The 23,262-nt window shown below is 45.8% G+C and overlaps 1 protein-coding gene across 4 annotated transcripts in view; it reads right to left on the bottom strand.

Annotated features, from left to right (window-relative positions):
- Window positions 1-1,041: 1,041 nt before the first annotated feature.
- Window positions 1,042-23,262, bottom strand: part of SLC6A4 (solute carrier family 6 member 4) — a 37,125-nt gene continuing 14,904 nt past the window's right edge. For all 4 annotated transcript variants that reach the window (XM_035138944.3, XM_088657579.1, XM_035138946.3 and 1 more), the window contains 12 exons: window positions 22,595-22,729; window positions 21,890-22,109; window positions 20,095-20,233; window positions 18,613-18,747; window positions 16,180-16,283; window positions 15,823-15,950; window positions 12,003-12,115; window positions 11,261-11,392; window positions 8,749-8,848; window positions 7,374-7,474; window positions 4,524-4,691; window positions 1,042-3,112 (listed from right to left, as the gene is read on the bottom strand). In XM_035138944.3, the coding sequence (XP_034994835.1) occupies window positions 3,038-3,112; window positions 4,524-4,691; window positions 7,374-7,474; window positions 8,749-8,848; window positions 11,261-11,392; window positions 12,003-12,115; window positions 15,823-15,950; window positions 16,180-16,283; window positions 18,613-18,747; window positions 20,095-20,233; window positions 21,890-22,109; window positions 22,595-22,729 (1,550 nt within the window). In that variant the 3' untranslated portion in view covers window positions 1,042-3,037. The remainder of the gene's footprint in view (window positions 3,113-4,523; window positions 4,692-7,373; window positions 7,475-8,748; window positions 8,849-11,260; window positions 11,393-12,002; window positions 12,116-15,822; window positions 15,951-16,179; window positions 16,284-18,612; window positions 18,748-20,094; window positions 20,234-21,889; window positions 22,110-22,594; window positions 22,730-23,262) is intronic.

The raw sequence follows: 23,262 nt of genomic DNA, 5'->3' as shown, positions 1-23,262 counted from the left end.
CCCTCTTCTGAGTTTTTAAGGAGGGAAACAACAAGGACTGTGTCACTGATAACGTCACAGGATTGTCTTTCTGTTTAGATTTCGGCAAACACCAGTTCTTATTTGTGCTTGGTACGTCTTATGCACTAATGAGCTTTTTCTACCTCTAGGGTTCTTACTTGGTGCATTTTTTAAATAAACTTTAAAAGAGGCAAACCATCTTACAAATGTAGTGAGTTTGCTAAAATAAGGTCCAATGCAGTAGTGTTTTCCTGCCTTCCAGCGTAATTTATAGACTGATCTTTATGCATTTTATGTGTTGTGAGCCACTTTTTTTATAACTTATGAAAGGGTAGATGATGGTGATTTAATGTGTTTATATTGTGCATTTCTTCCAAGTTGGGATTCAAGGCGGCTTACAACATTTAAAAAGCATTGTTTTAAAATACAAAGTAATAAAAACAAACTGGTTAAAAACAATAGTTGAAATACAATAACACACATTTAGAACCAGCTTTAAAATATCAGTTTTCCTGATAGACCAGTTATCAACATCATCTGCACCTAGCTTTCAAAGGTCTGTCTAAACAGGAAGGTCTTAAGGGAGCCAGTCAAACCTCTCTTGGGAGAGAATTCCACAATACGGAGGAGCCACAGAAAAGACTATGTAACTCCACTAGGAGGAAAGGTTACAACATTTGGGGCTTTTTAATTAAGAAAAAAGGTGAGTAAGTGGTGATGGTGGACATGACAGAGGTGTATAAAAAAATTATGTGTGGTGTGGAGAAAGTGGATAGAAGTTTTCCTCCCCCTTTCATAATACTAGAACCTAGTAATGCAGGGATGGGCAATATGTGACACTATAGATACTGTTGGACTTGATTCCCATCAGCCCATACCAGCAAGGACAAAGGAAAGAGATGATAGGAATTGTAGTCCAGAAACACATGAAGGGCCACAAGTTCCCTATTCCTGATCTACATCAACTCACTCATTTTGATGAAGATGTTTTCCTGCCAGAAATATTTTAATTTTAATAAATTGCTTCCCACCAGACAGAGGGGGGATACAACTGTCATTTTATTATGCTATTAAATTTATTACAGTAACAGTTTACATCGCAAGGCACATACTGATGACATACAATCCAGCTTGGGACATTCAATATAACCAAAGCAGCAGCAGCATAAATTAATACAGGTGCATTTATATACAAGTTAAGAGAGGAATGCTTTAGTTTTGTAAAATAAAACTCCAGTTTTAATTTCTCCATACAAAAAGGTAAACATGGTCCCAATTCACACAGTTGCCTAAATAAGTGCCCAAGCCAACCTCTTGCGCAGGTCCCACTTGTTTTAATGTGGCCTGTGCAGCAGAAACACTTGGTGGGTTACTTCCATGTACCAGAAATTGATTTAATACTGTTTTCTTTGGAACAATTAATGACTCCGTGGGTAGGTGTGTTCAGAACAGCAGCATCTGTCAAAAGGCCTAATAAATTGTAATCTCAGCACTGTGTATGTTTAGTCTTCCAGCTAGTTACACCTGTTGTTTTTGCAACAGCAGTAAACATACACGTTTAGTGTCTCTGCCAGCTTTCTAAAATCGAAGTTCAGCACTCATAAAAGAGGCTTTCAAAAGTGAGAGCCTCATTTGTCACTGCCATCCATGTCTCCTGATGCAGAGCTGCAGTGGAGCACAGCTCCTATAGAGTGGTTGCATATAATGAACAGCTCTGTGCCCACTCAATTAAAAACAAATAAAACCCAGTTAAGACACTTCTTAAGAAGTAGTCCTCTATGTGTGGCTACACTAGGCTATGGGAATATTTGCTCCCTGAATGCATTAGCCTGCTATAACAAGCATCTAGCGCGATAGGTAAAAAGATACACCTGTATGGTGGCAAAAATGCATTCCTGTACACTTGCACCTGGAGTGATGGGTGGGTGAACAGCTGGGGGAGCAACACAGGTGGTGAACCCCAGCATATATTTGAACACCAATGTAGCGTGGCAAGGTGACGAATTAACAGTCTTCTGAAATGTCTTGCAGCAGGTGGCAGTGAGCAGAACACTCCACCCCACAGTCAGCACTGGGTGGCTTCACCACCTCAGCTGAGATTGAGCCCCTTCTTAGGACCAGGTACAGAATTAGCAGGGTCATGTGGTGCAGCTGTTGCAGGTCTGTACCACTTCGGTGTGGGTTTCATGTCTGAAGGCTCCTCCGTTTATAAGCACACATCGTGTGAAGCACATAATCCCTGCATATAGATAGCTTATCAGATAAAAGGGTCTTCTGATATGCTATTTTTTTGGAGATAACTATTGCCCCCCCCCCAAATCTTTACAGGTAGATACACTTTCCTTCCCTCCCTCTGCAGCAAGTCTAGCAGAACTCCAGAAGACGTGCAGTTCTATACAAGCTCAACACTTGCAAGGGGGGGGGGGTCAGTAACGTCTCTCTCCCAGGTGTTGAGCAGAGGCCCCATTCAAACCATGAAACTTTGTCTGCATATTAATTTGGCAAAATGCATTGGGTTGGGCTGGGTGAGTTCCCATATTTCTTCAGCTAGGTTGAAAACGGTGAGGTCCCTAGAAGCATATACAACAGGTTCTATTACAGGGGATCACATTGAGAGTGATAACAGTTGTGTCGGCACAGACAGATGGGTTCTAAATATAATCCTAAATCGCGACAGTTGTCCTGACAAGAGGCTTGACTAAACCATGCATGCATTCAGATGGCCCCTTGCCCCACCCACCATGGATGGAGTAACGGATACTCATTCACACTTGAGCGCATCCTCATGTTTCCAAAACAAAAAAAAACCAGTGCAGTGAATTGAAACTCATAAGAGAGCCTGGTGCTAAGGAGTGCAGCCAGTCTTTAGTTTTCAGACGATTGGCGGTCCTAATCTTTTGTCACCACACTTCTGCCTCTTGTCAAAAAAACAATTTTCAGTGGAAATTCAGTTATTTGGGAAGGAGCTTCAAAGCAACAAGAGAGTCAAGGAGCTAGTGATGCCCCCTCCCCACACACACCTCCCACTAACAGCTGTTTAGGCAGCATTCATACAGATGTCACCAAAGGGAATCTCTGTGGCTGTTTCTGGAGTAATGCTTTTTAGAATACGCTGTGGAGGAAGGAGAAAAGAAACAGAATGTTAGGGACATAGCAGGAAACTGGCTTCAGGTGGGACAAGAGCATATCCAAGGAGCAAAGGGTGCCACCGGCGGAGGCTGGTCCACTTGGGCAAGTAGGGCATTGCCCCACCAACCTCGGTCTGTTCTCAGCCTGCCTTCTTAAAACCAGTCCAGGGGATGCAGCTGCCTGATAGCTTCCTCATCCTCCTCAGTCTCAGTGTTGCCCCTTGATAGAACTCAGTAGGGAGGAGGGGTACGGGGACAAAACAAGAGTTAGTTGCCTCTGCATGCCATTGGCTCTGGATGCACCTACTGCTGGGTTCCCTGCCTTCCAGTCCCAGTGGACACCAGCCACCACTAAGGGCACAAGAACAGGAATTTACAGAGCAAATGGCTCCAGGTGACTGATGCCGTGAGCCAGATTTTTTTCTATACTGTATTGCCCCCTGTATCCAAGATCAACCATATTTTTTCTAGGCTGTTTTGGCTGTTTTACCCACAACTAAGTTTTCTTCTCAGAGTTAACACATTGAAAATAATGGACCAAAGTTAGTCATGCCCATTAATTTCAAGGAGTCTTTTCTTGAGTATGACTTGCATAGGATACAATTCCTGTGTTTACCATATGATAGATGTTCAGAGACATAACAGGAGATGTTAGAATATCCCACCAGGCAGGGCAAGAACTAAAAGATGACGTCGGAAAATGCCCAGACGAAACACTGAGTTTGCCATGAATGTTTATTCGATGCCAGCTGTGCTGAGAAGAGTTACTCCTTCCACCCAATCCACAGGCAAGGCCACATTGCTCAGTGCAGTCCTCCCACCCGCTTTCAGTTTATAATCAAGCAGGGACAATGTGCCCTACTCTACATCTCTTATCTTTAAAACTCACTAACTGTAAGGAAACAATTTTTTAAAAGAAAAGATGAAGTGGTAGAGCAGCCTTCATTGGCTTGGTACCCTCTACCTGTTGTCAGACTGCAGTTCCCATCATCCCTGACCACCAGCTGTCTTGGCTGGGTCTCATAGGAACAATAACATCTGGGGGGCAGCAGGTTGGTGAAGACTGAGATATAGAGTTGGATCTAGAGCAGAGCTTTCCAAACTCTGTTGTGACACGTTAGTGTGTTGGCTGCGGTGTGTAGCACAAATGTTCCATGTGCTCCTCCTGGGGCTGGAAAGGGGTTTGTTTTAACCAATGGTTTGCTAGTAAAACTGAATTATTGTGTCACAAATTGATGCATGTCTGAAAAGTGTGTCCCCAACATGAAAAGTTTGGAAAGCTCTGATATAGAGGGTTCACCCCAAGGACTTAGCCTTAGCTATGGAGGAGTGGATACTGGACTAGATGAGCCATTGGTCCGATCCAAAAGTCAGGCTCTTCTTATGGTCACCTACCTCTTTAAGTGTTCCCGGAGTGGTTGCCAAGCGATAAACCATGTAGGTGGGAATGCAAATGAAGGACGAGGTCCCGATACAGTAGCCCAACACCACAGTCCAGTAAGGATAAGTATAGTTGAAGAGGCGGAGTTCTGGGGGACTCGACATGAAGCTGCAAATGATAAACTGGAGAAAAGCCAAACATTTAACTCACAGGAAATGGGGCTCAGGCAGAGGGAGGCATCCCTACAAAGAGACAGCAGGTTGGGAGCTCCATTGAGATGTCACCAATGGGTCTCAGCAATAAAACTTGCTAGCACAGTTGTAAAGCTAAGCAGGGTCTGGTATGGTTTCAGATTGGATTGGGGACTTCCCTGGAGGCGCAGGTTGCAGCCACAGCTAAGGTGTCATTTTTCCATCTCCGCCATATCAAGCAGTTGATACGCCCTGATCCCCTCTCGCCCTGATCTGGCCACAGTGATCCATGCTACGGTCACCTCTAGGCTTGATTATTGTAACTCGCTCTACACGGGGCTGCCCTTGAAGCTGACCCAGAAACTCCAGCAGGTGCAGAATGCCGCGGCGAGGCTCCTTACGGGGTCCTGGCCGCAGGATCACATTCATCCAGTGCTTTACCAGCTGCACTGGCTCCCGGTGGAGTACAGGATCAGGTTTAAGGTGCTGGTTTTGACCTTTAAAGCCTTATGCGGCTTGGGACCCTTGTACCTACGGGACCACCTCTCCTGGTATGCCCCGCGGAGGACCTTAAGGTCCACAAACAACAATATTCTGGAGATCCTGAGCCATAAGGTGGCTAGATTGGCCTCTACTAGGGCCAGGGCCTTTTCAGTATTGGCCCCAACTTGGTGGAACGCTCTTTCACAGGAGACCAGGGCCCTGTGGGATTTGTCATCTTTCCGCAGGGCCTGCAAGACAGAGCTGTTCCGCCTGGCCTTTGGGCTGGACTTAGTCTGACCCCTGTGTTTTCCTCCCTCATGGCTTGGATTGATGGACTACTTAAAATGAGGCTGCATTTTAAATTTTAATATTGTATTTTAATCTGTATTTTAATTAATTGCTTTTTATGTTTTATTGTAATTTTATTGGTGTTAGCCGCCCTGAGCCCGGTTTTGACTGGGGAGGGCGGGGTATAAATAAAAATTTATTATTATTATTATTATTATTATTATTATTATTATTATTATTATATGTTGATATTCATGCACTGCAGTGGGTTGAACTAGATGACCCTTGTGGGTGCTTCTAATTCTATGATTCTGATTAGGGCTGCTGGATCTGGCTGTGGGGGCACAAGCCCCACTGGAAGAAGCAAGAGGCATGCAAATGTGACCATTTTACCCACTGTTGCTTATATGCAATATTTGGGGATAAAAAAGTGTATTGCAAATCAGAGCTGTATGTCAAAGAAGCAGAGGGGAGATGGGAAGAATGGGCTTCCTTTCAAGGGTTAAGAGAATAGGTATAGATCAGGCTGGCCTCCCTGCATTATTTTATTTTGAAATATTTATATTCCTCTTTTCTGGATAATGCCCATCCAAAGTGGCTTACAATAATACAAGATTTTTTTAGCCACTTTTTGCCATCAATTTTTGCCACTAAACCTCTCCTTTCTTGCCGGCTGCTGAGTGCTGACTTCACTGGAAAGGCTGGCTGACTCTATTTAGGAACGGGATTAAGCCTTCATTTAATAGTGCCAGAAATAGTTCTGCCAGAGGCAGGGGCTCCTACTTACGCCCTTTAATTTTAATCTTATTTTTTTGCAAAGGATGCCATCTACTTTTGTTAAAGTTTATCTAGGTGTCTCCTGAAGGTGTGAGTTAGTTTTTATGGTCCTCCAACTCACCCCCATTCCCACTTTGTATTAGATTTTTAAAAATGCATTTGTTCAGAGAAATTAGTTCTCTCTCTTAAAAAAAACTACTTAAAATAATTGCACAATTAGTGCTTTAATGTAATTTCCTGAAACTAGTTAATGACCCGAAAGAGCAATAGTCCAGAGAACAATAGGGAACAGTCAGGACACGACTACTACACGTAGGGCCAGCCCTACTATTAGTTAGAAGGAGGTGGATGCCTTGGTCAGCTGATTTTGAGCTATGAACAGGCAGCAAATTGAATCATAGAATTATTGAACTGTAGAGTTAGAAGGGACCACAACGGTCATCTAGTCCAACCCCCTGCGGTGCGGGAATCTTTTTACCCAATATGGGGCACAAACTGATGACCCTTAGATGAAGAGTCTATTGCTCAACCGACTGAGCTATCCCACGAGCTATTCCCACTTACTGTGGTATTTTTACTGCTAAGGACAGGAAGCAGCGCTTGTAGATAGTAATGCCTCAGGTGCCAAAATAACTTGACTGGCCTTGGGCACCATGCACCTTGACTTGGAAGTGGGCAGTGGAGGGGCATAGGTGCCATTTGCTGCTTTATCTTAAGTAGCAACATGTTTTGAGCAGGCTCTGCCCGAACAAGTGAAGGAACAGATATCATATAGCAAACCTGTACCAGAGGCAGTTACTTTGCCAAGTCAGCGGTAGGGTCAGAGAGAAGTGCCATAAAGTCAGTGGTAGAGCATCTGCTTTGCATCCAAAAGGTTCCAGGTTCAATCTCCAGTGGCATCTCCAGGTAGGGCTGGGAATGTCCTCTGCCTTAAACCCTGGAAGGCCACTGCCAGTCCGTGTAGGCAGTACTAAGCTAGATGGCCCAGTGGTGTGACTCAGTGTAAGGCTGTGTCCATAGAGGCTGTTGTGCAGGACAGGGGTCTCTTTAATATTTTACTTTTATGATGCAAACACACTGTGGAGAAACTTCTTATTACATGTTGGGCTGGACAGACGGACTCACCAGGAGGAAAAGTGGGCTGATGGCTACCCAGGAGATTCTCCAGAACCATCCAGGGCTGAATCCAAGCATCTCCTTCACGTCACTGCAAAACTGGCTGACACCTGCAAAATTAACATAGGGTGAGGCCCAAGTTACTCACGTGTTGCTATGAATTAGGTTCGGCAGAATAAAAAAGTGAAGTGTGATTGCTTTGATTGCACCAGCTTAGGTTTTCACACAGTAGTATGCAGGCTGTCAAGCTTCACAGCACCCTGCTGCCATTAGTCCTAACCTAAGTTCTGTGAAATGTCAGAGCTCATGTGCATCCACACTAACCTAAGCTGTACAGAGTCATAAGTGTGAGAGATTAGCAGCCAAACCTAACAAATGCATATTCTTGCTAGTCAGCATGAGAAGGGGCTAAGTCCCCAGAGCTGTATTGCTGATTGGCAAATACTCAGACCATAGAAATACAATTGGTAGAGAGGCGCTGTGTGATGTCATTTCTCCTCCTGTCCTGGAGAGGAAGACATATATAGTACTTCAAATATCTGTCACATGGAAGATGGAGCAAGCTTGTTTTTTTCCTGCTCCAGAGGCTAGGATTTGGACCAATGGCTTCAAGTTACAAGAAAGGAGATTCCAGCTACAATCTGGAAGAACTTTCTGACAGCAAGAGCTGTTTGACAGTGGAACAGACTCCCTCAGGAGGTTCGGGGCCTTCCTTCCTTGGAGGTTTTTGAGGAAAGGTTGGATAGCCATCTATCATGGATGCTTTAGCTGAGATTCCTGCATGACCCTCAGGATTCCTTCCAGCTCTACAATTCTATAATGGAATAGAATCAGTTCTGTGATTCCATGATTCTGTGAATTACAGAAACCTAAATTGCTGGTTATGTGCCTTGAATACTTCCTGCAAAATACTGACAGTCTGGAGGCAACCACAGGGGGCCTGGTGTATGGATCTGGCCCCACTGGCTGCCTTTTGAGGAACAAAGCAGTGAAATGTATGTGTCTTCCCTTTCTAAACCCTGTCTTACATTCAAAGCAATAAGCTGCATTATACTCCACTCACTATAAGGCTAACAATAGCTACTAGCCACAATGGCTGTGCTCTGTTTCCACGGTTGTGGGCAGCAAATAACAGTTGCTGGAAACCACGGGAGGGGAAAGCTTTGCTATTGTGCTCAGGTCCTCATTGAGGGCATCTGGATGGCCATGGTGAAAACAGGAGGCAAGACTAGAGGAGCCTTTGGCCTGATCCAGCTGCCTCTTTATGTTCTTATGCTCATTCAGAAGTGATTAAGTGTAACTAGGATGGGTGCTCTCTCAGATACACATTTGCATGAGCACAGGAGTCTCATCAGCAAATGCACCGGCATGCAGCTATCCTCACCGTAAAACCAAGCCACTGCAATGGATTCCAGGAACACCACGGCTATCACAGCTGGGCCCGTGGCATATTCTTCAAGCAGCTTTACGACATATGCACCACCCTAGAGCAAGAGAGAGAAAGATCATGGGAAACAACAGGTTCGCTTCCAGTTCCCAGAAGGCAAAGCTTGCTTGTACAGAGCTCATTATCTCATTGGAGAGTAAGCAGAAGCCTGTAATGTACTTTAATCTGATGCTCCCTTCAGTACCGGTGCAACCTGACTAATCCTGAACAGTGTAAATGACCCAGTTTCTCCAACTTCCCTTCCTTTGCCTCACACAATACAGCAACCATGCAGATAAGAAAAGGCTGAGTGGAATGTGTGCGCAATCCAGTAGGGAATTGATGCCTCTCTGTTTCCTCCCTGGTGAGAACATTGAAAGGGCAATGACTGACAGTAAAGCTGAGGGCAGACCCTATTCTTTCCCCCCTTGGGAGTCAGACTTTCCCAAAAGAGGAAGGGAATTGTGCCTCTAGCAGGAACTGGGACTCCTGTTTTGCATTCCAAATCAAGGAGCAATAGCAGATAAAACAGTGTGTGATACAAGTTTCTCATGAAACGTTCCATCTATGCTTGGTACCGTGTTTCCCCCTTTTTAAGACACCGTCTTATTACTTTTTTTTCTCAAAAAACCACAGGGTGGCTTATTTTTGGTGGCATGTCTTACTGGTATTTTTATTACGAGTCTGAGGGAAGGGAGGTGTGCAGCCCTCTCTCCCCGGCCCTGGGATGTTCGCGAAGGGCTGCTCTCTCTCTCCTCCAAGGTGGGGACTCACTTAATAGCAATCTGCTACACTGGAGCTTCTTAAATCTAAACCAGTATAATGGAATCTATCTGTGTGATACAGTCCTAGCAGTAGCCTATACGTAAAGCAAGCAAGGATCTCTACCAGCCAGCTGCCCAAGACTTAAGTTCCAACAGTCTGATGTTCCAACAATGTAGCACTTTGTAGTCACTGATAGCAAAGAAGCTACCTGCTGAGAACAAAGAAGCCAGCTAAGCAGCAATTAAGATTGCTGACTTGGTAAATGGTAGCAATTGAGAAGCAATTGAGTCAGCGAGGTGAGGAAGCACGTGTTGTTAGGACCGGCAGTTTAACTTTTGTGTAGAGCAGCGTTTAGCAGCTCCGTTTAGCAGCTCGCACACAGCGAAGGAAAAAGTCCTTAATAAATAAAAAAAAGTCCCCAAGGCAAGGACTGCGATCCAAACTACTTACAAATCCTTAAAGGGGCAGCTCCACAGACAACCAAGCAGCATAAGGTAGAAAGAAAACTGCAGCAGGCTTTTTAAAAGGCTGCCTTATGCCTTCGGTAAAAGCAAGGAAACAACAATCAGACATGGGAGATTCCCGTTAAGAGGAAATCAACGTGCATTGAATGGAAAGGTGGGGGGAAGCGAGAGGTGGGCTGTGTGTGTGTGTGTGTGTGAGAGAGAGAGAGAGAGAGAGAGAGAGAGAGAGAGACACGCAGGGGGGGGGGAGACAGACGCGCGCACGGAGGTCTCTCCCTAAAAGGGAAAACAGCCTTTGCATTCTTCAATCGCCCCTCTTTTCTTCCTCGTGCCTTCATCTCCTCCCCACCCCACTTTTCTCCCCTTCACCAAGTAGAGCTTACACAGCTTGGCTAAAAAATATTTTTGGATCCTTTTATTAAAAAAAATGCTCTCAGAAACGGGAAAGGGAAATCACGAGGCTTTGGCAGCCAGCAGCTACGGCTGTTCGGTGCATTTTTACAAGCTTTTAAAGGAAATACGTGTCTGTGGAACGACAGCAAAATGGGGAGAGATTTTTAGGGGGGGGGAGTTGGCTGGCGGGAGGGGGGTTATTGCTAGTGGGTGAAGGGTCTATCAGTATGTCTTATTTTCGGGGTATGGCTTGTATCGCGCAATTGCTTAGAAATCCTGCTATGGCTTATATTATGCCTACGTCTTAAAAAGGGGGAAAGACGGTAGTAACACCTCCCCTGTCAGATTATTCACTATCTCTAGTTCATCTTGGCGTCTCATCCAATCTGTTGACATCATAGCGCCACAACATGCAATTTGAGACACCCCATACCTTTTGGGAAACTGTGTTATGTAGCACTGGGAGGGCTTTTCAACACTCCCCACCCCCAAATGGCTCAAACATTATTGCCACTTAACGCAGCTCTTGCTGATTTGCAACGTTTTGAAACAACACATTCAGTTTTAAAAACAGCTCTGATCAAGGCTGCATGGAAAAGCATTTGGAATCTGAATCAAAATCATTCAGAACCCGTGGAAAGAAATCTAACAAGGAGATCCCTTGCAGGGTTGTAGAGAACAGCACCAATCTTGGATTGCATCCGATTGTTTGCAGTCCAAGAGCTGCACTCCAGCATCCTCTGTGGCATTAAAGGGAAGCCGGAAATCCAAATTGCACACCAAACGCACACACACACTCTTCACCCTACTGAATGGCTTGACTGGCCACAGAAAGGTGAGCTACTCACAAAGGTCAGCGTCGGCATTGCACCCAAGAAGCAGATCACAATGAAACCCAGCACAAACAGCTCCCGGCGCTTGCTCCAGATGTGCGGGAATTCATCCAGGACAGCAGTGATCACCCCTTCTAGGCCTGCAAACTGGGGAAAGCACACAGAGGAATCAATGAAGGAAAGGCAGATGCCTTCTTCCCCAGAACTCTTAGAGCTTGCAAAGCGATCCGAACAATTCTGTGTTTGTGCTTAGTGAACTGAACCTGTTTTCAGGCTGATGGAATAACCCCGCTGCCTGATGCTAAGGGCCAGACCAGGCAGCTCACATTCTGCCCATACCTCGGAGGCTACGACCTGATTTTGCCTGCCTCCTCTCAAGTGGAAGGATGCAGTTCCTTGGTGTAGACCAGTCACCCCCAGCCTGATGCTCTCCAGATGTTTGGGGAACCTCCCACCAGACCCATCTAGAACGCCAAGTAAGACCCTGGCAACACAGGACTACAGGGACGTAGTCCAAAATGGCTTCACTGACTGAGGACATCAAGTTCAGGAAAGCTGCTCTAGATTCCGCCCCAGAGGAAGTGGGGAAAACATTGTTTTCTTACTAGCTGGTCAAGTGTCAGCATTCCAGCACGGACGCCAACTGAGGTTATCCAAAAAGATAATATTTCCATTCTTCAGATTTGGTTTGGCTAAGTGTGGACTAAGTCTGCAATAACACACACAGAACCTTCCCTTCTACTGCTCCATTACTCACTGTGCTGTCCAGTCCCAGGGTGATCAACATCAGGAAGAATATAATGGCAAAGAAGGTGGAGGCAGGCATGTTTGCGATGGCCTCTGCATAGGTGATGAAGAGGAGGCTGGGTCCTGTCAGTCAATGAGATAACAGTCCATGACTTATTCTGCTTCCTCCAGAGTTTATTCCCACCCCCCTTCCCAGTTTGTAACACAGTGGCTAATGTCAATATAAGTTAACACAGAAGCCATATAGCAGATAAGAGAAAAACAAATCAGAAAAGTTGATTATCAGCAGCATAAATAACCAGCCACTCCTTTCAGAGCCAGTTCAGCTGTGATGGTACCTCCTCGCCACCATGCTTTAATCTGGCATCTCAAACTCATTAGGAAGGGAGCAAATCTGATCTCCTGTGACAGGGAGTTCCACAGCCCTGACATCATACTCTCCTATATTCCCACCAGTTACAACTCTAATGGTGGCAGGCATAAAGAGCCGCCTCCTCCAAAGGTCACCAGTCAAGGGTATCGAATGTGGTGTCTTCTGGATGGGAGTTGGAGTACTACATAGGAAGAGCCTGCTGGATTAGGCCAATGGCTTGTCTAGGCCAGTATCCTGTTAGGAACATGGGAGGCTGCCTTAGACCAAGACAGACTTTTAGTCTATCTAGGTCAGTATTGTCCAAGCTCACTGGCAGTAGCTCTTCAGGGTTTCGGACAAGGAGCCTTTCCCAGCCCTATGTAAAGGAAGTTGAACCTGGAGCTTCTGCATGTAAGGCTCCTGCTGAGCTATGCTGGTTCCCCACTGTTCTCATGGTGGCCAACCAGATGCCCTAAATGGGAAGCCCAGAAGCCCTACAACATCTATTCTAGAGGGCACCATGTTTACTACCCATGAGTGGTCAGACAGGTTGGTGTAGAAGGAGACAGTGCTTCTCATTATGTTTAGGACCTAGCCCATTTCAGACTTTAAAGCTAACTGCAGCTCAGATGCTGTCCAGGAGCCAAATCAGCTGGCACCAGCCATAGAGCTGCATCCTCCCCAAATTTTTATTATTTTTGTTAATTTTAGGCGGCTATATACCCCACCCTTAAACAATTCCCCAGGACAGCTTACATTATCAAAATACAATAAACAATAAAAATGCGATAAAATATAAACTGGCTCTGGTTGGGATTCCAGCTGACGCAGTTTGGACCAGGAGAAGTTTCCAGACACTTCAAAGGCAGCCCCACTTAGAGCATGTTACAGTGATCCAACCTTTATGTAACTAAGGCATGTGTGATCATGGCCAGTGGCTATACTCTTGCCAGCAAAAGCATTGTCCAGAGCCAAGCTGATTGGCTCTGGGCAACGCTCTTGACCCTGTGGGTCCCTGTAAGGAGCTTGCTGCAGCAAGTGAGCCGGGAATCCTGGGCAGCACTATCTCAGTGTGGCATCAGGCTCTAGCAGGATGGAAGGGAGCGGCTTTGTCCCCCTGGCTTGATGAATTGTATTTCGTTTCATCTTGAGGGCCTTCAATCCTTCATCCAGTCCCAAACATCCCTTTCAAGCAGGCAGTTGGCAGGGCTCTTAAGGGCAAAAGTTCATAGATCGGAGAGTATCCCATGCCTTGCCAATGGCAGGCACCAGAGATCTGTATATTTTTCAAGGAGGATGCTACCCATAATCACTAAATGGAACCTTCATGATTTGAAGCCAGGCCAAACAAACTAGAAATAGCACTCCAGACTTTATTCTGAAACAGCAAGGCAACCCCTGTGTTCCAGTCTCTCTGACCTCACATTCCAAACAGAGGCTTTTCCAGCTTGGTCTCAAAGACTTCCAACCAAGGAGAGATCCCTACTTCATTGGAAGCTGGCTGATATGCCAAGTCAGAACCCCCCTGGTCCATCTAGCTCAGTATCACCTATGCTAGCTTTCCCTGACCTGAGTAACACAGGATATTGACAAGCTGGAACATGTGCAGAGGAGGGAAACCAGGATGACAAAGGGTATGGATACCAAGCCTTATGAGGAACGGTTGAGGAAGTTTGATCTGTTTAGTTTGAAGAAGAGAAGACCGAGAAGTGATATGATAACTACTTCAAGCTTGTTTCCTGCTGCTCCAGAGGGTAGGACCTGAACCAATGGATTCAGATTCTATCTAAACATTAAGAGTAATTTTCTGGTGGTAAGAGCTGAACAACAGTGGAATGGGCTTCTCTGAAGGTGGTGGACTCTCCTTCCCTGGGGGTTTTAATCAGAGGTTGGATGACCATCTGTCAGGGATTCTTTAGCTGTGATTCCTACACTGCAGGGGGCTGGACTAGATGACTCTAAGGGTCCCTTCCAGCTCTTCTGTGATTCTGATTCTGATTTGCCTTCCAGAAGTTGCTGAATTATTACTACCACCATCCCTGACCACTGGCCATGCTGGCTGGGGCTAATGGGAATCAGAATTCTGCAACATCTGGAGATGTTCCCTTTTGGGGAAGGATTTTAGGCAACACTGAGGCTTTTAGCCCTACCTGGAGTTGCTAGGAATTGAACCTGGAACATTTTTTTCAAGTGAAGCCAAACATTGTAATGTGAGAATTAAGTAGCTCTTGACTAAACACACTGAGCTGCTTTAGGAATGTGTCTTCTTATGCCTTCAAGTCAAGTTTGCCAGCATCCTGCATGTGTGGCTAGACCAGGCATCCCCAAACTTCGGCCCTCCAGATGTTTTGGACTACAATTCCCATCTTCCCTGACTACTGGTCCTGTTAGCTAGGGATCATGGGAGTTGTAGGCCAAAACATCTGGAGGGCCACAGTTTGGGGATGCCTGGGCTAGACACTGTCAAAATTAGTCAGCCAAGGAAGTGTTCGAGGAATTCTTCAATGGGGCCATTGAACCCAGTTGCCTAATGATGAACCCAGTTGCACACTGAAACATGTTTCATGGGAACTCGGGAAGCTAGCCGCCTTATGCCGGATCAGACTATTAGATACCTAGCTCACTACTATGACTAGCAGGGTCTCAGGGAGAAAAAGGTCTTCCCCCATCACTTGCATCCTAAAATTACTTCTTCAGAAGGGGATTGGAGATGCCAGGGATGGAACCTTGCTCACTGGTTCCAGCCCTTCCTCAACTGGCTGTCGAGACACAGTGGTGCCTGGTGTTCTCTTGTTTTAAAAGGGGCTGTGCAGAGTTTATTAGGATGCAAAAGATCCTCTGCAGGACTGCTTGCATCAGAATGCAGGAACCTACTGAGCCAGACCATTGGTTCATCTTGCTCAGTATTGTCTACACTGACCGGTAGTGGCTCTGCAAGATTTTAGGCAGGGAATATTTCCCAGCTCTGCCTGGAGATACCATTGCAGATTGAACCTGGGACTTTCTGCGTCCCCGTGGGCTACAGCCTTCCCACCGTCACAGGGAAGGTAGTGAGAGTATAAAAGGAAAGGATTGGAAAGAATTCTTTGTCTGCATTGCACTTCCCAAACCAGTATGTCAAACTGAAAAGTAGCTATCCTTTGAATTCACACTTCTCCAAATATTGCAGTGCAGTTCTCCAGACAAAAAAAAATGTTTACCAAAGAAAGTATATGTTAGAGGAAGAAATCTTACTTGTATAGAAACAATGTACAAAAATTACTTGTAAAAATAAATCTGTTTGGGGAGATTGCTTACATAAACATATTACAGAAAATTGCAAACAAACGTACATTAGGAGAAATTTTCAGGTGCACTTAAAAAAACACCCCAACCCCAACCATACTGCAAACTGCTGCAGAAATGGGGCAAACGGAACGTAAGACTGGAAAAATGAGAAACTGAGATTGGCCACATTTGCCCATCCTTGGTTGCTTACCTGTGTCTCGGGCCACATCTGCCACCTCTTGGTTCCTCATCTCAGCCATGTACCCAAGCACAGTGAAGATGACGAACCCAGACACAAAACTGGTTAGGCAGTTCACAGTGCTGGTGACTAGAGCGTCCCTGTAATTGAAACACACATGCCCCCTTGAGAACCAGGACATGCTTGTGATACACAGACACACATACCCCATACACAAATTCTCCTTGTACTCTCCAGCTGGTCTGATTTGGAGTGTAAATCGTTAGAACGGTGTGTAAACCATTGGTATGTTTATTAGAGTCTTCCACAATGACAATTTGAGGGGCGCCCCCCCACTTCCCAGTAATCATCCTCCTTGAGAAAACTCACTGGTAGCAATTGTTATGGAACTTGTTGTAGCTTGCAAAGGCTAGGAGGACCCCAAATCCTGGGCCAAGAGAGAAGAAGATCTGAGCAGCTGCATCAATCCACACCTAAAAAGAAAAGAATCAACAGACACAGCTCACTAAAAAGGGTATCAGTAAAAGCAGAGTTGTTCTGGGAAGCTACTACCGTATGCAAGGAGTGAGCGCTTTCAGTTTCCAGTTTGTGTTTTGAGCCCTGTACTTTTAAGAGTTTCAGGTTAAGAATTTACAATGGCGACTCATGCTGGAACTGAGGAAGCTATCAGTCAGGTACAGGCAGGTACAACTGCTTTGTAGCAGAGGCAATGGAGTTGAGGTTGAAGACCTAGCAGGGCAACACCAGTCACAGTGGCATGCCACTCCATGGGTTCCCCACAGTAGATCCACTAAGGCCCTCCCCCACAGCTAGCCATCTAATCTACTGGCCATCACTGCATCTTGTGACAGTGAGTTCCATAGCTTTATAATGTGATATTTGGAGTTATATTGGGGGAGAAGGTTAGCCTGTCTTGATTCTCCTGCCACTTAATTTCATGGAGTGACTCCTAGTTACCTCTCTATCCAATTTCTCTGCATCATACTATAGTATTACAAACATCCATCAATTCTCTCCTTAATTACCTTTTTTCTTTTCTGGTTAAAAAAAAATAAAAAACCCTATAGCCTTCCTTTATAGAGAAAATGTTCTGGATCCATGATAATCTTGTGGCTATTTTCTGCACATTTGTACTGAGTCAGACCAGTGGTTCATAGCAGATGGCGTTGCACTCTAGTGTTTTCAACACAAGACATTTTCAGCTCTACCTGGAGATGCTGAAGATTGAATATGGGACCCTTTGCACTCAAAGCAGATACTCTACCACTGAGCTGTGACTTTTTCCTACCGGTAGTTCTCTCAATATCCTTTTTGAGATGAGATGACCACAACTGTACACTATATTTCAAGTTCGCCCACCCCATAGATTTATTCAAGTGCATTACACCAGACTTATTTTCAGTTCTTTCTTAATACAGTAGCACTTAGGATGGAATTTGCTATACTGTTTTTACAGCTGCCACACACTGGGTTGACATCTCTGAGCTGTCCTCCCATCACCCCAAGATCAGTTTCCGAGATCTTATCTCCTGTTTTCTCCAGAACAAACCAGTTCCTTTTTATTCTCCAGACTCAAAGCTGAGCACTGCCCAACTTTGTAGATCGTTCCTGCCCCAGGAGCCACCACATGAAAGCTTTGTGGCCATATATCAACAGCACAGAGATCGCAATCTGGCCTCGCTCATCGCTTCAGAAACATCCAATACAATGCTAACACCCTTTATTACTTTTAGGGGAGGCAACGGGGCCTTATTGGAGATGTGGCTTTATCAGAGAATGATGTGTCTTCATTTCCTCTTCATTGAACTCTCTCCTATCAACCGGGAGCCCGCTGGCTGGCGAATATTAGAACCTGTAATCTCAATAGTAGCTGTATTTATTACTTAGAGGGCCAAAATCTCCCCCAACCTCATCTGAGTCTTTCATAACTATTCAGGGGGAAATGACATTTGCATCTGCTATACAGAATGCAGTGCCTGGTGGCTTGAGGGGGCAACGTACTGCCAGCATATAACACATCCTGCTTGCGAGGATTTGCACTGGCTGTCAATTTGCTACTAACATAAGACCCTATACAGCTCAGGAACAGGATACTTGAGAGACTGTCTTATTATCCCTTATACACTCAGCAGACAGTCTGCAGAAAAGCTTCTTCTGCAAGTTCCATTTATCCTGTTTTCCAGCTGTTTCCAAAAAATACAGGTAGTGGGTACTTCTTGTATCTCGACAGGAACACTATACCATAGAGCTGGAGCAAGCATTCTACCAGCCTTGCTCCAAGTAGCTGCAGAGCAGGCTTTGGTGAACCTTGGAACTTACACAGGGCCAAAGAGCACACTCCCCAAGCATTACCCTCTGAAAACAACCAAGTAGGGTCATTCGGGATGACAGCGGGAAACGGCTTTAAAAACGGGGGTTTCCCGGGGAAAATGGGAGACTTGGCAGCTATGCACAAAGTGGTGCCACCCACTGCCTGACTCAGACAGCTGTTCCAGAAGGATACCATGGTTGAAATTCCATGGTATTGAAAGCTGCTGGAAGGTTGAGAATTAACAGGGATACAAGAGTGCCTGGATCCGGTCTGCAGCCACCCACTCAAGAACCTTGCTCAAGAAGGAGAAAGTGGCAACTGACCAGTAATTACCTAGATTTTAACTTAGGTTGGGAGAAGGCTGAGCCCGACAGAGCACCTGGTTCACCCCCCACCCCCAAATCCAGTATATTACTCTGCATTTGCCACAGGACTTTTAAGGTAGCCAATCGATTCATCTGATTTGTTGCACCCGCCTCCCCCCTGCTTACCTCAGTAGCAAAAAGCTTATCCCATTCGGGCTTCAGGTAGTAGACCACCCCTCTCCAGGCCCCAGGCAAGGTAGCGCCCCGTATTAAGAGGACAAAGAGTATGACATAAGGGAATGTGGCTGTCACCCACACAACCTGTTTGGAGAGGAAATCAAGAGTGAGGACTCGTCTGAGGTAAACCACTAGCACAAAGGACGAAAACTTTGCTCTGAATTAGCAGCAATATTAATTTATTAAATTGATAGCCCACTCTCCACCGCAACTCAAAACATGCCCACGGTGCCTAGCAACATCAAATCCAACAAGGCCATATCTAAAAACAGTAATTAAAATGAAAGTTTTAATATCTACAGTGCCTGAATGTCCCTATCTCTTTCCCAAGACACAGCCAAATAAAAACAACCACCAGCATTTTAGTACAAATTTATCCTAATGTATACATTTTTAGCAAATATATACATTTTTGCAAAGCAAATGTTACATGTTTTTGTGTGCTAGTTTAAACTATTCTTTATGCACATTTTACCGTAGAATATGCATCTCTGTACACTTTAGTTGACTGGAGAACTGCCTTGCAAAATTTGGAGATGTGCAAATGTAATAGAATTCCCCCCCATCCCTAGTTTCGGGGGGGGGGGTCTCTTCTGCCAGCTCCATGAACTATTCCATCCTGTGCCAAAGCCCTGTCTCTTCCTGCCCCAAGGAGGTGGCACAGACTCCCCTGAGTCTGAACTTCCTTCCTCTTCACCTGCTCCCATAGGACAGGTGGGGTTTCCTGGCCTAGTGGTGCCTTGCCTGCTGCCTCATATTTGGGAGGCTTGTGGCGTCTGCACCCCTGACACTGACAAATCTTCTGTATAGAAAAGGCCTTCCTTAACACACAGCCAGAAGGAAGGATGGCGGCATCCTCACTGGGTGCTAGCCAAGATCACAGGAGGCCACCAACTTGGGTAACTTCAGAATACTCTCATATCATTCCAGCTGCTTCTCAAGCCAGTCAGGAACATGAAAAGTGTCCTCCCTCTTTTTTGGTGGTAGAAGTAGGGAACCTTTTTCAGCTTGAGGGCCACATTCCCAACCTTCCAGGGGCCAAATGCCAAGTTTGGGCCAGACCAGAGGTAAAAACGGATGGGACACTTACTGTGTTTGGTAATCTGTATCCCAGCTATGCAAAAGCCAGAAGTTTCTACAAACACACATGCACATACCATCTCTCCAGTCTCTATCCAGGCAAGCTAGAGACATTCTCATATGTCAAGAACACATTCAAGTCAGCTAAATGCACTTGAGAAGGGGACAGGGCAGGGCTGGTGAGGGTGCGGTCTGGGAAAACCCCTAAGGCACTAAGGAATGGAGAAGCCTGGTGGGCCACATGAGCCTCCCCCCCCCCCGCTCCCGTCTTCAGATTCAGCATCCCTTTCCATCCCTGTCTACCAGATACAATCCGGCCTAGCTCCTCCTGCTGCTGGCCTTGCTCTTCACCTTTCCAGATGTTTTGACTCCTTTCCAGATGCTGAAGTACACAATGGTGAAGATAAGCATCAAGCAGAGGACCAGCTGCCAGCTGATTCCTCCAAGGTCATCCAGCCCCTTGGACCTGTGCACTTGGAGAATGTAGCGGCTGAAATGGAAAGGAAACGGGATCGTTTGGGATGCAGACTTTCTAAAGGGGTCATTTTCAAGTGGGTGACGTTTGCTTAAAGTCCATGAATCCTGAGGGTGGGATGGAGTGGGGTTTGCTACTGGGAACTTGCCATCAAGGTGACTGTTGGATGGATGCAAGCCAAACAAACGGGAAGTCAGGAACAGGGTAGCCTTGCAATGTTGTTGGACAGCAACTTCCACCATCCCCCTGACCATTGGCCATGCTGGCTGCTGATGGGAATTGGAGCCCAACATTGTCTGGAGGGAATCACATTGGCTTCCCCTCATTTAAAGATTTGCTCCTGGATAAGAGTGGGGGAGAAGGAAGAACAGCTTAGAGCTGGCTACCTCATGTCCAATTTATGCCAGTGCTGTTCAGAAAGTGGCAGTTATTTATTTCAGTTAGTTTTTTAACAAAAAATGTTTTGGATTTCCTTTCTTTGGCAATCAAAACAATGTACATACATCTTGAGCCAGGCCTGTTTACAGCAGTTTCGAGGAATCGGCTAACATCAGTTGGTGGCGTGGTCCTAACTTCTGACAATTTCGGCACACATTTCCCCCGTTGATTAAAATGGGAGATGCCACTTCATTCTTATACCCCCGAAAGGGGTTCCTTTATACACTACTGTATAACTATTAAGAATAACCTATTCTCAGTGAAGCATACTTTTTATGGCCCAGATCGCATGTAACATTAAACCGTGGTTCATTAAACATGTTCAGACCCTGCCCAGTACCTTAACTGTGGTTTGTTTACTGTCAACAAACTGTGACTTGAAGCCATGGTTTACTGTTGGCTTCTAAAACTTTAGTTATTTTAACTATGGCTTGGTGCTACTTGTGAAAACAGCACCCTTGGCTTTTTTGGCTACCCCACCCCAGATACTTCACATTCTAATGAGGCAAGAGTAGCTGGAAAAGAGAAGAAGCTTTGGAGAAATAAGTCATACCTAGTTTGATCATCTGTAGGACAAATTGTTCTTAATTCATGGTTTGATAAATGAACAATGACATAGTGTTAAATGTGAACCAGGCCTGTGTGTTTCTGCACGTGTCACAATTCTAAGGAGGCTTTCTGTTTGGGAGGGGCTACACTCAGAATAGTAACTCATGCAGAGATACAGTGGGCAGCTTTCTCTGTGAGGGTAGACAATTCTTTTGCTTTTCTATATCAGGAGTGACGGTTTGCTCAGTGCAGAACTTTGACAGAATTATCCATGCCACGAGCAGAGGCGGTATGGACGGAGGTGAGAACAGAACGGGGAGTCATCCAGAGATCCAGAATACACCCTCCTCTGTTCATGGATGCTTTGGGCACTTAGGAACCTTGTGTTTCACACAGCTCTAGCAGATCTCTTGCAGCACCCTTGTGTGCTTTGGCACCTAGTTAGGGAATGACCAAGGTTGGTGTTGCAGAGGGCTTCAGAGGTGGTTGCAAGCATAAAGAATGAACCACTAACCCTCACTGATGCTCATGAAAAGCAGTTGCTAACTAGGAGACCTGAGCCAGTGCCTACATATAAAGAAAGCACAGGGTTTAACACATCCGTCCCTCCTCAAAAGCTCCTTCCCCACCCACCCTGCTGCACCTTATTCTGGCATGGCCGTCTCTCCACTTACATGCACTTACGTGTAAAATTCTTCTGCCGGGGAGGTCGAGCCGGCAGTCCAGGCGGTGCTCTTGTTGGAGAAGTAGTTCGTGCAGTTGTTGGTGTTCCAAGGGTTTTTGCAGCTGGTCCAGGGCAGCTCACTCGTGAATGAGGAGATGAGGTAGTACAAGGCCCATGCCATGATGGTGTTGTAGTACGAGGCAATGTAGAAACCAATGATGCAGATGGCATAGCCAATTCCTGGATAGATAGAAAATGCTGGCATAAACGTAAGGAAGGAAGGAAGGAAGAAAGAAAGAAAGAAAGAAAGAAAGAAAGAAAGACAGGTGCTCTGGTGTTCCTATTCAGTGATCTGTTGGTGGTGCAGAGGCTTCCATGCAACACATGCAGCTCCAATAACTATGCAGCCATGGAGCTCCAGCACATGCCACAAAAAACATGGGTGAGGGCACAGGCAACAGCATATAAAATGGCATTGTCAGTCATTTTCCATGTGTGTGCATTTATTGGGAACTATGCTCATAGTAAGTAGAGAACTTTTTATGCGTGGATTTGGAGGGTCAATGCAAAATTACATGTCTAAGACTTCTGATCTCCACGTATGCCAGGAATCCTCCCCCGGAGAGCCCCTGGCTCCACGCTCCAAGGGGTCTGCAGCTTTAACTATGACCCAGAACTCTACGTCCAAGTCCTCTTGAGAACAGAGATTTCCCCTTGAGGATTACCTTTGAAAATGGGACAGATCTTCCTCCAGATTGAGATGCATCCATTTCGGTGATACTGCCCCAGTGCCAGCTCCATGTAGAAGAGCGGGATTCCTCCAAAGATAGCCATGATTGTGTACGGGATGAGGAAAGCCCCTGAATCAAAGGGACCAACGTTAAAACACCATTCAGAGAGGCATTGGATGGTAACAAGTGGCCTATGCAACAAAATGTTGCAGCGTGGAGTTGTTTCTGATCAAGATGCCAGCCAGTCAGCTGTGCCCTTTGACCTCCCACCCCCAACGCTGCTCAGCAAAGGTCAGTCAGCATTTCCTTTGGCTCCTCGTTCCTGAATATTAGTTCTAAAAATCTTGGTGTTTCCCCAGGCATGCTTACAGACTCCTCTTGTGCCTGGCGGGTGCACTGCCAGAAATAGAGGGAACAAGGTGGGGGTGTTGCAACAACAAGGTTTCTGTGTGGAGTACTGCTGTTCAAGATCCCAACTACTCCCCTTCCCCTAACCCCAGTTTTCCACCAGTCAGCCAGCTGAATCCTTGCTGGCCTGTTGCATGCTCAGTTGTGCATGCTTTAGGGGCAGGGAGCATGTGTGCTCAATCCCAGCTATATTAAAACCTTCGATATCTCCATTGATGCCTGTGGCCAGCTCTCCCTTCCATCCTGAGGACATT

The sequence above is a fragment of the Zootoca vivipara genome, chromosome 14 (genome assembly GCF_965207765.1).
Source record: "Zootoca vivipara chromosome 14, rZooViv2.hap1.1, whole genome shotgun sequence".
Taxonomy (NCBI): domain Eukaryota; kingdom Metazoa; phylum Chordata; class Lepidosauria; order Squamata; family Lacertidae; genus Zootoca; species Zootoca vivipara.
Note: the sequence above shows the minus strand (reverse complement) of the source record. Positions and strands in the feature narration are given on the sequence as shown.